This window comes from Erinaceus europaeus, chromosome X (assembly GCF_950295315.1).
Source record: "Erinaceus europaeus chromosome X, mEriEur2.1, whole genome shotgun sequence".
NCBI lineage: Eukaryota > Metazoa > Chordata > Mammalia > Eulipotyphla > Erinaceidae > Erinaceus > Erinaceus europaeus.
The window spans coordinates 85410698-85429058 of record NC_080185.1 but is presented as its reverse complement, the minus strand read 5'-3'; the positions used below and the strand labels follow the sequence as shown (position 1 = coordinate 85429058).

The 18361-nt window shown below is 38.5% G+C and overlaps 2 protein-coding genes across 7 annotated transcripts in view; both read right to left on the bottom strand.

Moving 5' to 3' along the window:
- Positions 1-18361, bottom strand: part of FAM120C (family with sequence similarity 120 member C) — a 423297-nt gene that overhangs the window by 104732 nt on the left and 300204 nt on the right. The window lies entirely within an intron of this gene.
- Positions 1-18361, bottom strand: part of PHF8 (PHD finger protein 8) — a 139968-nt gene that overhangs the window by 15570 nt on the left and 106037 nt on the right. For all 6 annotated transcript variants that reach the window (XM_060183472.1, XM_060183474.1, XM_060183475.1 and 3 more), the window contains one exon: positions 13218-13313. In XM_060183472.1, the coding sequence (XP_060039455.1) occupies positions 13218-13313 (96 nt within the window). The remainder of the gene's footprint in view (positions 1-13217; positions 13314-18361) is intronic.

Genomic DNA, 18361 nt, shown 5'->3' with positions numbered 1-18361 from the left:
GGTATCACACTCCTCATTTTCAATTTATATCATTGGGTTGTCAGAAAAGTCATGGCACATTTTTGCATAGAAAATATATTATGACTTTTCTGACAACCTAGTACAACCTAGTACAATGCAATAATAATTTAAACAGAGTTGTACTGGAATAAAAATAGACACTTAGATCAACGGAACAAAATCAAAAGCCCAGAAATAATCCCAAACATATACAATCACCTAAATATGACAAAGGTGATAAAGGGGCCAACATCAGTTAATATTAAGAAAAGAAATGGTGCTGGGAAAATTGGGCAGCCATGTACATCAACACATATAAAATGAAACTAGATTACCACTAAACACTATGCATCAAGACCAGCTGAAACATGGATTAAAGATGTGGGTATTATAACTGAAACTATAAAATACACAGAAAAACATATTGGTGAAGCGCTTCAGAACCTTAACATCAAAGATATATTTGGAGTCCCACCCCAGAGGCAAATAAAAGTAAACAAGATTAGATAGATGGGACTACATCAAATTAAAAAAGCATCTATACATCAAAACTCCGCGAGGATAAGCAGGCAACCCAGCACTTGAAGATATAAACATACCACACATCTGACAAGAGGTGGATATCAAATATCTATAAAGAATGCATACACCTCAACAACAAAAATAACAATCTAATAAAAAAGTGGGCAAAAGATACGAACAGAAAATTCTCTAAAGGTGGGAGAGTGGGGACACAAAATGGATAGTGGGTGTGGTGTGGAACTATACCCTGTAATACAATACAATCTTGTAATGCACTATTAATCACAAATAAAAAAATGAAAAAAAAAGAGATACATATAGCTCACAAGCATAAATGTTTGCATAAATGTTCCTCTTAACTCACTGTTAGAGAAATGCAAATTAAAACTACATTGAGGGTTGGGGAGAAAACATAATGGTTAAGCAAAAGACTCTTGCCTGAGGCTCCAAGGTCCCATGTTCAATCCCCCGCACCACCACAAGTCAGAACTGAGTAGTGCTCTGGTCTCTAAATCTTTCTCTCTGTCTCTCATTAAAATAAATAATAATAAATATTAAAGAAAAAGAAAAAAAAACACTTTTAGACTCCGCCTCACAACTGTGAAAATAACCTTCATCAACAAAACAGGAAGTGAGGATGTAGAAAAAGAGGAACTCTATTACACTGCTGGTGGGAATGAAAACTAGTGCAACCATTATGGATAACAATGTGGAGAATATTCACAAAAATAAAAAAGGATCCACATTGAGGTCAAGGTCCTATGGGGGCCCCCACAGGGGTCTATTATGCTGTTCCTGATGGAGATGACCAGTGAGAATTTTTCATCCTCCAAAGGGGGGTTGGATAACGTACTCTCTACCATCTGAAGAAAATGGGTCATGAAATTGGTGCAACTCGGAATGTTCCCACTCATGACCACAGAGAGTTCGGACCTACAGGAATGTAGAGGTTACATAGGCTTCTATGCCTAAAATGGGCCTCAGATAAAATCATATTGATGGAGTTTACAGTCAGCAATATTTATACACTTTTCCCATATTTGGGAGCTATTCTCTTCCCTGATCCAGCTTTCTAGCCCTTTTTCCAGCCATGACATCATCACCCCAGACAGTAACTTGGATCCACCTGCATATCAAATGTCAGGCTCAGGCAAAAACTAATAAGAGTGGAGGAGAGGGGGGGAGAGGGCCCTTTGGAATACACTTAAAATAGACCTACTAGCTATTTCCAAAACGGAAACCCAAAATATTCATCTGCAATATTCTAGCCTTTAGGTTCATGATTAGTAAAAAATTTGTATAGCTTTATATGTTAACTGTTTTTCAGCCATCAGGTTCCATGATGCCAACCGGACATCCCCGGGCAGACAAACCCACCAATGTGTCCTGGAGCTCTGCTTCCCCAGAGCCCCGCCCCACTAGGGAAAGAGAGAGACAGGCAGGGAGTATGGATTGACCTGTCAACACCCATTACAGAAGCCAGACCTCCCACCATCTGTACCCCATAATGACCCTAGGTCCATACTCCCAGAGGGTTAAAGAATAGGAAAGCTATCAGGGGAGGGAATGGAATACTGAGCTCTGGTGGTAGAAACTGTACCCCTTTTATCCTATGGTCTTGTCAGTGTTGAAAGAAAGAAAGAAAAGGAAGAAAGAAAGAAAGAAAGAAAGAAAGAAAGAAAGAAAGAAAGAAAGGAAGGAAGGAAGGAAGGAAGGAAGAAAGAAAAGAAAAGAAAGAAAGATGGAAATACCTTATGATCCAGTAAGATCACTCCTAGGAATTTATCTAAAAGACTCATGAGCACACTAATTTGAAGGAACATAGGCACCCCCATGTTCATAGCTATATTATTCACAATAGCCAAAATATGGAAGCAATATAAATGCCCATTGACAGATGACTGGATAAAGAAGTTAAGGGACATATACTCAGTGGAGTACTATTTAGCAATTTAAAAAGATGACCTAGAGTCCTTCAGGACAACATGAATGGAACTGAAAGTGATTATGCTTAGTGAAGTAAGAAAAAAGTGAAGAACAACCAGACTGTTTCACTTCTATGTGGAATATATTGAAACACATGAATTTGAAATAAAAAATTAACAGTCAACCAATCTCTAAGACCTTAGGAGACCTATGGTAGCTATTGCTGATGAACTCTGGGAACAGTGGCAGGAGATTATTTTATAATCTTGTAAATCATTATTAAATCACTAATAAAAACCTTATAGAATGAAAAAGTCACCATACAACACACCACATAAAATAAAAGTACATTGGTATGGTAATGAGACTAAACAAATTCTGAACAAATAATATTTTTATGGATAAAATGGAGTATCACATAGTGATAAGTCAGTTCTCTAAGAATACATAAAAATCCTTACTGTGCTTACACTCAATAGTCAACAAAAGACCTTAAATATATTAAGCAATTCCAGTAGAAATGAAAGCTAAAATGAATAAATATATAATTATAATTTGTCAATGATTGACATAATATGGAGATAGAAATTAGGATACTAACAACCCAGTCTACCTAATTCACACTTACATAACAGCCCATACAAAGCAGAATGCTTGTTCTTTACAAAGATGCATGGAACATCTCCAAACGTCTCCAAAGATGCATGGAACCAAAATAGACCAATTCTGAATTGGGAATAAAACTAACAAAATATGTACAGGATCAGCACATTTCTTTTGATCAGTTGCTTTTGATTTGATCATTTATGTCTCAATTTTCAATAGTGCTAAAGTATTACTGCTTTTTGTACATTATGTTGTCTAATGAAATTTGTTTCTTTCTTCCGTAAGTTATTTCTGACTATAAAATTCTAAAAAAAATTTAACAAGCACTTCACAGTAAAAATAATACAAGTGGCTGATAAACCCCCAGTCCTGGAACCCTTGGATAGGGCCCACTTTCCAGTATGCCTCTCCCAATCCATATCAAATAATATTGCATCCGCCGATCACAACCTAACCAACGCAACGATTGCCACCTCAACATGCTTCACTTCAGACTGTGTCCAGAGACTTCACATGTGGAATGACAACCCTTCAGCTTCATTACTCGGGTGATACCTTTCCTTTCATAGTATACTCTAATTCCATCTCAGGTGGTTCACTTTCTAACAAAGTCCCAAAACCTAGATATACACCAGTTTCTGTGAGAGAGAGCTTATGTTCACACGTATCCATAAACTACTGCAAAATATATACCTGAAAGCAGTACACTAGAGTTTGCAGTGAGTACCTCCCTAACACTTCCTCTCCACTACTACAAGCTTTGGGTCCATGATTGCTCAACAATTTGTTTGGCTTCGTATGTTAACTCTCTTTTCAGTTACCAGGTTCCAGATGCCATCAGGATGCTGGCCAGGCTTCCCTGGATTGAAGACCCCACCAATGTGTCCTGGAGCTCAGCTTCCCCAGAGACACACCCTACTAGGGAAAGAGAGAGGCAGACTGGGAGTATGGACCAACCAGTCAACGCCCATGTTCAGCGGGGAAGCAATTACAGAAGCCAGACCTTCCACCTTCTGCAACCCACAATGACCCTGGGTCCATGCTCCCAGAGGGATGGAGAATGGGAAAGCTATCAGGGGAGGGGGTGGGATATGGAGATTGGGTGGTGGGAATTGTGTGGAATTGTACCCCTCCTACCCTATGGTTTTGTTAATTAACCCTTTCTTAAATAAAAAAGTGGCTGATAAAAAGTAAAGCAAGGGAAAATGCAGGGAGAGGCATTAATAAACTGTGATTAATTTCAGCATATTCAAAGGCTCAGAGGGAGGGAGGTGGGAAGAATCTGGAAGGGAATTTAGGGTCCTGTGTCATCTGGTTGAAGACAATTTTGCAATGAGTGAGATAGGAAACTGTATTCTTGTGACAACAGTCTTGTATATTAACATTTCTTCAATAAAGTGACTAAAAATAAAATAAAATAGCTCTAATAATATAATAAAAATGCTGTTACTGTTAAAAAAACAATCTCCCCAATAAAGAAATAAAAATATATGCTAAAGAGACAAAAGGAAAATACTGGATTATCTTTCTCACATGGGATATATAAAGAAACAAAATAAGAAAACAAGGAAAGTAAAATAAAAATAAACTAATAGACTCAGATGGCAGGACTGAGGTCACCAAAGAGGAAGGGAGTACATTGTTAAGATAGAGGGAGTACATAGACTTTGGTGAAAGGATGTTTGGTGAATTGATGGTGGACATGGTAACATATTTTGAAGAGGCATGAAATTATACTTCTAGAACATATAGTCTTTTCAACCAACATCACATCAAAAACAAAATATTTTTTAAAAGAAGAATGCACTTTATAAAGTGATAAAAGTTTTCTCTCTAGAGAAATATTCATTTATGGGACCCGGTGGTGGCACACCTGGTAGAGCATACATTTACAATGTGCAAGGACTGAGGTTCAAGCCCTTGGTCCTCACCTGCAGGGGGAAACTTCACAAGTGGTGAAGGAGGGCTGCAGGTTTCTTTCTGTCTCTCCCCCTCTATAAATCCCTTTCTCTCTCAATTTCTGTCTATCTCTATCACATAAATAAAAATAACAAAAAATTTAAAGAGATTATCTTCCTTAAAAAATACATTGACATATGCATACATGTACATAAAATAGTCATTATCTACATTATGCCACCTGGCCTCAGTAATGCCAATTTTAATACTGAAACCTGTATTGTTTCTGTATACTTTAAACTTAGATAAGTGATATATGCAAGTTTTCTTACAACAAAGAAACAAAAAACCCTGGAACGTTTTAGCTTTTCTATGCACAGTAAAACATACCATAAACAATACATACAGGGTGACTAGCACAGCAGGTTAAGCGCACTTGGTGCGAAGCACAAGGAACCGGCATAAGGATCCTGGTTCAAGCCCCCGGCTCCCCAACAGCAGGGGAGTAGCTTCACAGGTGGTGAAGCAGGTCTGCAGGTGTCTTTCTTTCTCTCCCCTTCTCTATCTTCCCCTCCTCTCTCCATTTCTCTCTGTCCTATCTAACAACGATGACATCAATAACAACAACAATAAATACAACAATAATAAAAACAACAAGGGCCACAAAAGAGAAAAAAAACATGGGTAAAATGGGAAACAGTCAGAAATAAAATTTACAAAAGAAATTATAATGCTAATGGAATCATATATTTAAAAAGATATTTATTTACAAATCATTAACAATGTTGTCAAAATATTATGTCATCATAGACAGTACTCATTTGTTTGTGTGTATACTAACATGTGACTGTGGGGCAATTAGTTCCTAGATAAAATCACATTTTCTGCCATCTGTGGAAGATAATCTTGGTTATGTGAGAATTTCAGCCAGAGAATATTTTTTGTAAGTGGAACTTACAACTCCTTGGGGCTGAGGAGTTCAACAGGCCTGTTTCTTTTTTTCATTTGCCTCCCCCCTTCTTTTTATTTTATTTTTTTATATTTACTTATTTTCCCTTTTGTTGCCCTTGTTGTTTTTTATTGTTATTGTTGCTGTTATTGATGTCATTGTTAGATAGGACAGAGAAATGAAGAGAGGAGGGAAAGACAGAGAGGGAGAGAGAAAGACACCTGCAGACCTGCTTCACCACCTGTGAAACAACTCCCCTGCAGCTGGGGAGCTAGGGGCTGGAACTGGGATCCTTATGCCAGTCCTTGTGCTTTGTGCCACATGAGCTTAACCAGAGCTTTTTCCCTTCTTCCTGGTTGTAATTCTCCACGGGAGGTAAAGCAGCCATCTTATTACCCTGAAGGGATAAGCACTCACTAAAGATGCCTGAGAGGTTCCTGTAACTCACAGATAAATACTATTTCCAAGTGATATGCTCAACACTTATAAGAATTTTATAGCAAGTATTCTCACACATGACTGGTAAGTTTAAACCAATAAAACTTGGGGGGGGGAAATAAATGATGAGAGTTTTAAAAACATTAATAATAATAAAATGTACTAACAAGGGTATAGGGAAACAGGTACTCTCATACATTACTTGTAGAAATGTAAGTAATCTCTAAAAATTGTCAAGCAAGGAAAAGTAAAGCACATAATTGTAAGACAGTGTGCTTACAACTGAGTAAAAAAGTAAAATTTTTATATATGTATTAATATTTACTTGTGTATATATAAAATATCTCTGAACAAATAAATTTGAAAGTGATAGCAATGCTTGACTCAAGGTAGGAAGTTGAAGGGCTGTGATACAGGGGAGTACAAGTGGGGAGAGTTTTTTGCTGCATACCCTCATAGGCAATACTTGTTTTTTCTATAATTTCATGGGGTAACCACCCTGAGTATAAAATTAGAGCTAGGGGATGGGCAGTGGTATACTTGGTTGAGCAAACACATTATCAAGTTCCAGCCCTCAAGTCCCCACCTACAGGGAGTGGGGAAGCTTTATGAGAGGCCAATCAGGTGTTTCTCTGTCTCACTCCCTCTCTATTTCCTCTCAATTTCTGTCTCTATTCTAGATAAATTAGAAATCCCCTTTAAAAATTAATCAGTGATATAACTAGACACATATGTATAAAGATGTTCACTTCAAATGCTATCATTAATTATGAAATCTTGGCTCTTGTCTAAATATCCCCTACATTAAAGTAAAAGGCAAATTTGGTTACATCCATGGGACAGAATAGTTTGTAGTCATTAAAAATATTTACAACAATGGCATACTGACATACCTATGATATGATATTAATTTTAAAAGGAGTGGGGGGTTCAATGCTATGCAGTGGAGAAAGATGGCACTTTGGTGGTGGGCAAGGTATACTAATACATATTTTAGAAAGATGTGAAACTATACCCAGAGACAAGAATTTTATCAAATAGCCTTTCCTCAATAAATTAATAAAAAGTCTGACATAGTTACTGGTTTTCAACTTTTATAGTCACTGCAAGACAAAAAATGTTAACATTGCAATGTAAGAAAGAAGAGTTCATAGAAGGTTGAAAGAAGGAAGAAAGAACAGTGTCAACAATGTCTTTATCTTAGAAAGTGGGTAATCAAGAGAGATCAACAAAAACTGATGGAAGAAGAAATAGAGGTAAATCTGATTAATCAAGAATGGTGGGGCTGACAAATAGCTCACTTAGTGCACAATTTTCCCATACATGTGACCCAGCCCCCACTGCACTGAAAGAAGCTTTGATGTTGTGGTCTCTTTCACTTTCTCTTGGCCTCTGTTTCTATAAAAAGAAAATGGAGGGGAAGGACAGTGGTACAAATCCCATTATCCTGAGTTTTAGAGGTAACTACCAGAAAAAGGAAAACTATGAGTTTACTTTTCAAGTGTGTGACCAAAGGTGGGAAAGCACTGTATTCCATCCCAAACTTTGTATTATTTGATTTGCTACAGATCTACACACTATTTCAATTAAAAGGCAAAAAAATAGGATATGTAATTGTATATTCAATGTGATTTCCATCATGAAAAAGAAAAAAAGAAACATTTAGACTGTAAAAACAATGACCCAGAGGCAACAGTGTAGTGGTAGCAAAGAGGAAGGACTTGCTTGCAAAAGGTCCTTGGTACCAGCAGTAGCCAGATGTGAATGGTGTTCTGGTAAAAAAAAAAAAAAAAAAAAAAAAAAAAAAAAAAAAACTGATTATGAGAACAAAATGAAGGTTAGAAAGATGTATAGCATGGGTGCATGAGATTACTGATTTAATTTATTATTATTATTATTATTTGCCTCCAGGGTTATCACTGGGGCTCGGTGCCTACACTGCAAATCCACTGCTCCTGGAAGCTATTTTTTCCCTTTTGTTGCCCTTGTTGTTTATCATTGTTGTTATTGCTGTCATTGTTATTGGATAGGACATAGAGAAATCGAAAGAGGACTGGAAGACAGAGAGGGGGAGAGAAAGCTAGACACCTGCAGACTTGCTTCACCATCTATGAAGTGAACCCCCTGCAGGTGGGGAGCTGGGGGCTCAAACCAGGATCCTTGAGTGGTCCTTGGACTTTGCACCATGTGTGCTTAACCCGCTATGCTATTGCCCAGCCCCCTGGTACACTAGATTTTAATGCTTGAGAGAAAACCGAGGTACCACAACGTGACAGAGTTAAACAGTACTCCTTTGTTCAGCCTCTCACCCTCCCACTTTTGTTATCTCATTAAAATATATAAGACAAGACATGGAAGCTGGCTCACTCAGTACATCATAGACTTAAGTATGCACTAGGACCCAAGTCCGAACCCCTGAAACCACATAGGGGTGCCATGCACAGGGTGCAAGGAAAGGAGTGATGTTGTGGTCACTTTGATAACTTGATCATTCTTACTCTATGTTTCTATCTGATATTGAATGGAGAAAAAAAAAAAAGTACACCCTAAGAAGTGAAATCACTCAGGTATAAAAAAACCCAGATCAGATCAATGGGGTTAACAATATTTATATACTTTTCCCATATCTGGGAACAACTCTCTTCCCTGATCCAGTTTTCTGGTCCTTTTTCCAACTATGACACCATCTCCCCAGACAATACCTTGCATCCACCTGCATGTTAGCTGTCAGGCTCAGGCAAAAACTAGTAAAATCATGGGCGGCTGGGACTATACCTAAAATAGACCTATTATCTTTTTCCAAAACAGTGCTCCCAAATCTTAATCTGCAATATTCTTGCCTTTAGGTTCATGATTAGTCAACATTTGTTCTGCATTATATCTTAACTTATTATTAACTATAACTCATTATATCTTTTTCAGCCACCAGGTTCCAGATGCTACTATGATGCTGGCTGGACTTCTCTGGGCAGACGACCCCACCAATGTGTCCTAGAGCCCCACCTCCCCATATCCCTGCCCCACTAGGGGGAGAGAGAGAGGGAGAGAGAGGGAGAGAGAGGAGAGAGAGAGAGAGAGAGAGAGAGAGAGAGAGAGAGAGAGAGAGAGAGGCAGGCTGGGAGTATGGATTGACCTGTCAATGCCCATGTTCAGCCGGGAAACAATTACAGAAGCCAGACCTTCCACCTTCTGCACCCCACAATGATCCCTGGTCCATAATCCCAGAGGGTTAAAGAATAGGAAAGCTATCAGGAGAGGGAATAGGATATGGAGTTCCAATTCCCGCCACTGGCGGGAATTGTGTGGAATTGTACCCCTCTTATCCTATGGTCTTGTCAGTTTTTCCATTTTATAAATAAAAACTTAAAAAAAAAACCCAAGCAGCAAAAAAGTTTAATTAATTAATTACATCCTTTAAAAAAAGGAACAAAATAGTTACCAAAGGGGAGAGGAAGGTGGGTAATTCAGGTAAATGGTGTTAATTATATGGTGAATGGAAACTATGTTTTTAGTGGTAAGCACAGATGTCAAAATATGTTATATTCCTAAAATCTATATAATGTTGTAAACCAATGTTACCTCAATAAAAAATTGGAAAGATGTATAGAAAATGAGACTAGATATAAATTTGTCCAAAAAATAACACTGGTTGCTCTGCATAGGAAAAATCAGGGACATTTTCAACCCCCCGGGCCCCACCTGCAGGGGGAGAGCTTTACAAGTGAAGAAGCAGTGCTGCAGGCATCTCTGTGTTTCTCTTCATCTCTATCTCCCCCTTCTCTCCTGATTTCTGTCTGTCTCTATTTAGTTAATAAAGATAATAAAAAATTAAATCATGGATGGTTTTTAAATTTATATTCTTCTCTATTTTCCAAGTTTCCAAATATACTAATAAGTCAGAATTTATAGATTAAAATATAATCAGGGCATAGATCTGAGGCAAGAAAAAATGAAATATTAGCTGACCAGAACACATTCCAGGACTGCTCTACCACATCACTTCCCCAACCCCAAGCAAACTCTGAAAAGGTCAACTAAGACTGGGTGGCAGCAGTACCCTTTATATCCTGCAAACACAGGAACTAAGATAAAGGCACACTTTGTGTGAGACGACTTCAGTAATTGCTTTCAATGTGTTCATATTTCCTCCTATAAAGGAAGATCTTGCAGTTCTCTAGAGATGGAATTTATTCCTCTCTTTCTCTCTTTTTTGCCCCCACCCCTCTTTTTTTTTAAAAAAACTTTAAAAAATTTTTATTTGATAAAACAGAGAGAAATTAAGAGGGGAAGGAAAAATAAAAAGGGAGAGACAAAGAGAGACACATGCAGACTCATTTCACAGCTTATGAAACGTTCCCCCCTTGCAGGTGGAGAGGCTTGAACCCAGATCCTCACACATAGTAAGGTGTGCTCTCAACTAACTGCCCCAACACCAGCCCATAAGCAATCTACTTCTCCACGTCTGGAATCAAAGCCTAGCTACGTAATTGTTTTAGTCAATGGGACAACAGCAAACAGGATACAGACACTTAAAAAGTATATGTTCCCCTATCTGCAGTAGGGACTCATCACAAGCAGTGAAGCAGGTCTGCAGGTGTCTATCTTTCCCTCTCCCTATCTACCCATCCTCAATTTCTTTCTGTACTATTGAATAAATGGGGGGCAGGGGGGGAAATGGCCACCAGGATTTGTAGTGCTGGCACAGAGCCCCAATGATAACCCTGGAGGCAATAAATAAATAAATAAATAAATAAATAAATAAATAAATAACATTAATTTTTTCTTTTAAAAATATTTGTTTATTTTCTTTTGTTGCCCTTGTTGTTTTATTGTTGTAGTTCTAATTGTTGTTACTGATGGTGTCGTTGTTGATAAGACAGAGAGAAATGGAGAGAGAAGGGGAAGACAAAGAGGGTAAAGAAAGATAGACACCTGCAGACCTGCTTCACCACCTGTGAAGCGACTCCCCTGCAGGTAGGGAGCCGGGGGCTTGAACTGGGTTCCTTCTGCCGGTCCTTGCACTTTGTACCACGTGCACCTAAACATTATTTTTTTTTAAGAATAAGTTTTTAAAAGTGTGTACATGATGGTAGAGGAAGACTTCAGTTGGTGTGGGCTTAGTGCACAGACACCTATCATGGGGAGATAAAGAAATGTACTAAGGGGGTTGGGATGTAGCACAGCATGTTAAGTGCACATGGTATGAAACTTGAGGACCACTATAAGGATACTGGTTGAAGTCTTGGCTCCCCACCTGCAGGAGAGTCGCTTCACAAGTGGTCTGCAGGTGTCTATCTTTCTCTCCCCTTCTCTGTCTTCCCTTCCTCTCTCCATTTCTCTCTGTCCTATCCAATGACGACGACAGCAATGACAACAATAATAATAGCCACAACAATGACAAAAACAAGGGCAACAAAAAGGAAAATAAATATTAAAGAAACAAATTACATATTTTAAAAAAGAAATGTACTGATATAACTGTCTCATTTTTATATTATAATATATTATTATACATTTTATATTTTATATATTATTATATATAATTTATACTTTATATTATTTCCTTCCCAATAAAGTGATAAAAAATGCACATTGGACATATGCTTTCCTGCTTCTTGAAACCCTTGTGCTAATGTGAAAAAAACAGGGTTGGCCTCCTGGTGGATGAAATTAGGCATCGGCCAGATATCTAAAGGGAGATCTCATTAGACAATTCAGGCTGAGTCAGGTTGGTTCCGATTAAAACAACCATCCAGCTAATGTACAGAATCATAAGAAATGATCGTCTACTATTGTTCTAAGTTTTGTGTAGCTTGATAAGTATCAAAATTCATTTATACCTTCCAAAGTGAAAACCACCCAGCCAGTAAGATGAACAATTTTAAGTACCCTTTAAATTCAATGTTTAACTTAATGATTATTGTTTCCCTTCCTCAGAGATGGTTTCTCAGTGAGCACAGGCAATAACTGTTCAAGGGGCCTTGGGCTTTATATCAAAGGGAGAATTGGAACTCATAGGGATATGGAGTTCTGGTGGTGGGAATTGTGTGGAATTGTACCCCTCTTATCCTATGGCCCTGTCAGTGTTTCCATTTTATAAATAAAAAATAAAATAAATTAAATTAAATTTAATTTAAAAAAAGTATTACCAAAGACCTGGGATGACGGTACCAGAATGTTCTCAGAAACCCTGTCCCAATTGCTGGGAACGTATTCTTTACATCTCAAGTTATATAATGTCAGGACCTGCATGTTCTATTAGTACTGACTTTGCATCAAGTAAATCAACTCAGTTTCTTTTTAAATTTTTATTTAAATTATTTTTTATTGCCACCAGGGCTGTTGTTGGGGTTCAGTGCCAGCACTAGGAATCCACTACTCTTTCCTTTTTTTTTCTCCCTTTCTATTTTATTTGATGGACAGAGAGAAATTGACAGGGGAGGGGGAGATAGAGAGGGAGAGAGACAATACACCTTTCAAGCACAGATAATACACCTGCAGACCTGTTTCACTGCTCATGAAGCACCCCTCCTGCAGGTGGGGAATAGCACGCTCAACCAGGTGTTCCACCAGGCCACCCCCTGAATTCAGTTTCTTATTGATCACTTTGCACTAGCTCTTTCAACATGTATTAACAAATATCTAACTAAACATTTTTTTTTACCAAAGCACTGCTCAGCTCTAGCTTATGGTGGTACTAGGGATTGACACTGGGACCTTTGGTGCCTTAGACATAAAGGGCTCTTTGAATAACCACTGTGCTATCTCCCTGAGTAGACAAATGAATGATATCTTTCTATATTGAATTTCCCAATTATTTCTGCCCATTTACCTACCAATCACCCCCACGGAGTTTAACGACAGAATACTACACTACCTTTAGGACTCCATGGAGCATCATCTGAATTCTTCTTTTTCTTGGGGCGAGATTTCAAAGCAGGATCATCCTCATCAGACTCCAGAGATGGATAGACTACATTGAGAGAGAAATGCAGGATAAAATGAGATCTCACTTAGAAGGATTAAGTCAGAATAAAGCTATCTCAGCTCCTCTCACTCACAAAATGGCCCTTTATTTAACTTATAGTCAACTACAGTAGTTCATGGATATTTCATATATTTTTCATGTCTTTCTAAATTTGCAATCTTACTGCAAATGCCCTCTCAGTATCACCTAACTTTTATTAGTAATAATGGTTTACAATATTATAGGATTACTGGGTTATAGTTACATACTGTACCTACCACCAAAATTCTTGACATTTCCCCAATATCATCTTTTTTGATTCATTCACCCAACATTTATTCAGTGAGCAACTTTATTAGTTACTTTACTAATACTCCAAAATTCACCACTAAATTTACCTCCTACAAGAAGCCTTCCCCCTTGTTCACCTACTCTGATAAAGATTCCTCCTTAAATTCACCATGGTTTACTGTACAGAGTTCTACTGGACTTATTTGTTAAAATAATATTTAACAGCTAATTAGGAAATCTTCCACCCCCAATTCACTGTGAGAGAAATAAGACTTATTTGTTAAAATAAAGGTAATAGTATCTAATGCAGAACAGGTGTTTACTGGGTTAGTGGAAAAAGAAGACATAGAAAAGTATTTACACAATAGAAACAGAAAGACCACAGAAACTGGGAATGAGTTCACTGAAACTAGGGCAGGGGTAGATAGCATTAATGGTTATGCAAAGAGACTATTATGCCTGAGGCTCCAAAGTCTCAGGTTCAATCCCCTACATCAGCATAAGCTAGAGCTGAGCAGTGCTCTGGTAAAAAAATTATATGCATATATATATATATATATATATATATACACACACACACACACACACATATAAATAAATAAATAAATAAATAAATATTTAAAAAGAAAGTATTCAATAAAAAGTTTTAAAAAGATCATTGGAACTGAATGACACAATACACATATGTAGGTATCATATCATACACAAAATAGAACACATTGGTAGTGAGCATAGCTGCCTCCCAAAACACATCAATATCTAATTTTATCACATTACCAAAACTCACAGATGACAGCTATAATATTTAGGTCATGTTGGTCTAGAAAGGTCTTACGGAAGAGGTCAAATGCTGTCTACAGTTAAACCTATGAGAAACAAAGTGAGAGGAGAATTCTCCCCAACCGACTCTATTTCCATTCTTCCTAATAACTAGTTTACAATTTCTCTAGAATTCTATTTTATCAGAGAAGTACAATTTCCCATTTCTTTCCAGAAGGGTCTGAATTAATGTTAGGCCTTCCTCTTTGAACAATGAGTCTGTTAAATCCTAGTCTCCTGCTTCCGTTTTGAAAGAGGGGTCAATGATTGAGTAACACACACAGAACAGACTTTCTTAAACAAGAGACAAAAAACTCAACAATCAAGAAGTAGGACACAGAAAATTTCCTATCTGAAGAAGATAGAAGCCCTGTTCTATGACAACAAACCACAAGCAGAAGAGATGTAAAAGCTTTAGTACTCTGTCCTATTAAGTGGGGAGTAGGGTATGTCAAATTCCTAGCTCTTCAATCCTATTTCTAGAATTCTTCAACAACATGAAATGGCACATTAAAAGCAGTAAAGAGTGGGGGTGGGGAGGCTGGTCCATGGTGCACTTGGTTAAGTTCACATTCATTCCCATGAGCAAGGACCCTGGTTCAAGTCCCCACTCCCCACGTGCAGGGGAGAAGCATCACAAGAGGTGAAGCAAGTACTATATGTGACTGTCTCTCTCCCTATCTTTCCTTCCCCTCTCAATTTATCTCTGCTATGTCAAATGGGGGGCACCAAAAATAGTGGCACCAGCCCTAGCAATAACCCTGGTGGCAAAAAAATAAATAAAGTGAAGGGATGAATCATAGTCCCCTGACCATTCTCAAAAGCTTACCTGAGTACTAGTGGATTCAGCAATACTGGAATTTAACTTCACAGTAAAACAGACTCTGGGGACAGAATTCTGGTTCACAGCCAGCCACAATGTGCTCCTAATCAGATGCATAGTGTGGGCAGAATTATCACTATGATACCCAGGGTCAAAAGTAGACCCCCAGGCCCAGGTCTTAACAGATCATCAATGAAATAACAAAGGGAGACACCTGCATTATTGGACCAAGACAGTAACTGGGGGAAAAACTCAACTCAACAGATCTATGTAAAACACCTAAAGCAGACATCAAAACTACAGTATTAGTGATGCTCACTAAACTAACTACTTCAATGGGAAAAAAAAAACCTTAACAAGAGCAGAGAAAGTATGATAAGTCATAACAGAAAACAAAGAAATTAAGACTATAATAGCTGATTTTAAAATGTATTGGAAAAAAGGACTAGAAAGCTGAATCAGGGAAGAGAATAGCTCTCAAATATTGGAAAAGTATATAAATATTGTTAACTGTAAACCCCATCGATTTGATCTGGGGCCCATATTCAGCACAGGAGCCTATGTAACCTCTGCATCCCTGTAGGTCTGAGCTCGCATTCTGTGGTCATGGCTAGGAACATTCTAGGCTGCACTAATTTCAGAACCCATTTTCCTCGAGTAATAGAGTATGTTGCCCAACCTCCCTTTGGAGAATGGGGCTGTCCCTGCCATTGTTGATCCAATCTGAATTCCCTGGGCAAAAGACCTCACCAATGTGTCCTGGAGCCCCACCTCTCCAAGACCCCTGCCCCACTAGTGAAAGATAGAAATAGGCTGGGAGTATGGACCAACCTGGCAATGCCCATGTTCAGCAGAGAAGCCAGACCTTCCACCTTCTGTAACCCCAGGTTCATGCTCCCAGAGGGATAAAGAACAGCAAGGCTTTCAATGGAGGGGGTGGGATAAGGAGTTCTGGTGTTGGGAATTGTACTTTTCTATCCTATGGGCTAGTCAATATTTCCATTTTATAAATAAATTAAAAAATGTATTTGAGGGACCCACTGGGATAGACAGAAGCCAAGGAGACAAGTGGTGAGCCTGAGGATAGGGTAGAGAAAAATCATCAAAAACAAAACAAACAAAAACTGAGCAAAGGGGCTGGGCAGTGGCACACAGTTGAGTGCACACATTAAAATGCAAGGACCTGGGATTTGAGCCTCTGCTTTCTACCAGCAGAGGGGAGGAAGCAACACAAGCAGTCAAGCAGGTCCAAAGTTATCTTTTATTTTTTTCTGTCTCTCCCATCTCAATTTCTCTGTCCTATCCAACAAAATGGAAAGGAAAAAAGTGAACAATGGCCTCTAGGAGTGATGGATTTGTAGTGATAGCATTAAGCTCCAGTGATAACCCTGGTGGCAATTAAGAAAAAAAGAAAAAAGAAAAAAAAGAACACCCAGCCAAAAAGATATGTGTATACCTATGTTCATAGAAGCATAATTCGTAATAGCTAAAACCTGGAAGCAACCCAGGTGCCCAACAACAGATAAAGAGCTGAGAAAGCTGTGGTATACATACACAATGGAATACTACACAGCTACTAAGAGAGGGAAGGATGGAATGGGACACAGACTTTTGGTGGTGGGAATGGTGTTAATATTAACTTCTATTAACTCATAGTCTCACAAAGCACTATTTAACTAATATGAGAGGGAAAAAACAGATTGAATGTCTCAAATATTTTATGCACAGACCATAGCTCTGAGTATATATTCCTTCAATCTAAGCATTTAAGATGTCAAACTGGTAATCTGATTGAATTTTAGCAGTGGGCTCAATTTGTTAATACACCTCTAATAATGGCTTTTTCTTTGAAATGTTAAATCACCTATAATCTTAGACCAGGGAGAACAGAAGCAACTGGTGGTTTACTTTATAAGATATAACTATATGTAAACAGCATTAAAGGACATAAATTATGGTGAGGTCTTGTATGATACAGGAAATTTTAACAATAGGATTTTCAAAGTTAACTGAATTGCCAAATAATTTGGTTATGGCAATAACTATCTATTGCCTTCTTAAAACCTAAGGCAGCAGGGAACTTAACTATTTTCTTAAAAATATATATATATTATTTCCCAGTCCTGAAACCTCTGTGGTAGGGCTCTCTTTCCTGAATGCTGCTCTCAATTCACACCAATTGATACTGCATCTGCTGATCCCAACCTGACCAATGCAACCAGTACCACCTCGGCATGTTTAACTTCGGACTGTCCAGAGACATCAGGCATGGAACAATAATTACTTCATTATTCTGGTGAGACCTTTCCTAGCTCATAGGACTCCTTAATTCATTTCAGGTGGTACACTTCCCAACAAAGCCTCAAAACCTAGATATAGATCAGGGCCCATGAGATAGGGCATACGTACAAATGTATCTACAAGTTGGGGGAAATATATACCTTAAAGCAAAAGTTCACAATAGTTTGCATTGAGTCAATAAATGTAGCAAGCAAGTAGAAAGACCTAAAAAAACAAACAAAAATACCACCATAGGGGGTTGAGTGGTAGGTGCAGCGGGTTAAGCATACATGACGTGAAGTGCAAAGACTGGTGTAAGGATCCTGGTTCGAGCCCCCACTTCCCCACCTGCAGGAGGGTCACTTCACAAGAGGTGATGCAGGTCTGTAGGTATCTCTCTTTCTCTTCCCCTGTCTTCCCCTCCTCTCTCCATGTCCTATCCAACAACAATGACATAAATAACAATAATAATAACCACAACTGTTGTATGTTTTACATTGGGTTGTTCTAGTTCTCCCCCGCCAAGAGAATTGGATCAGTCCAGTTAGTTTCGCGGCCCGCTTGGCCCCGCCCCTAGGAACCCCGACAGAGTTCCAGAGTGGCAGAGTTAGAGAGAGTTCTTGGCGCCGTCGTGGGGCAAAGAGGCAGCAGAGTTCTGTTTGGTGATTAGTTTGTCTTAGTTTATGAATCGTTGTTCCTGAATAAAGAAATACAGCTTCCCTGCCCAGCCGTATGTCTCTGGTTGTCTCTGTTACCCGCCCGTGAAGCTAGCCCAGCCAGCTGGAGCCTCTGAATTTTAACGACAAATGGCGCCCAACGTGGGGCTGACCTGTTCATCTCT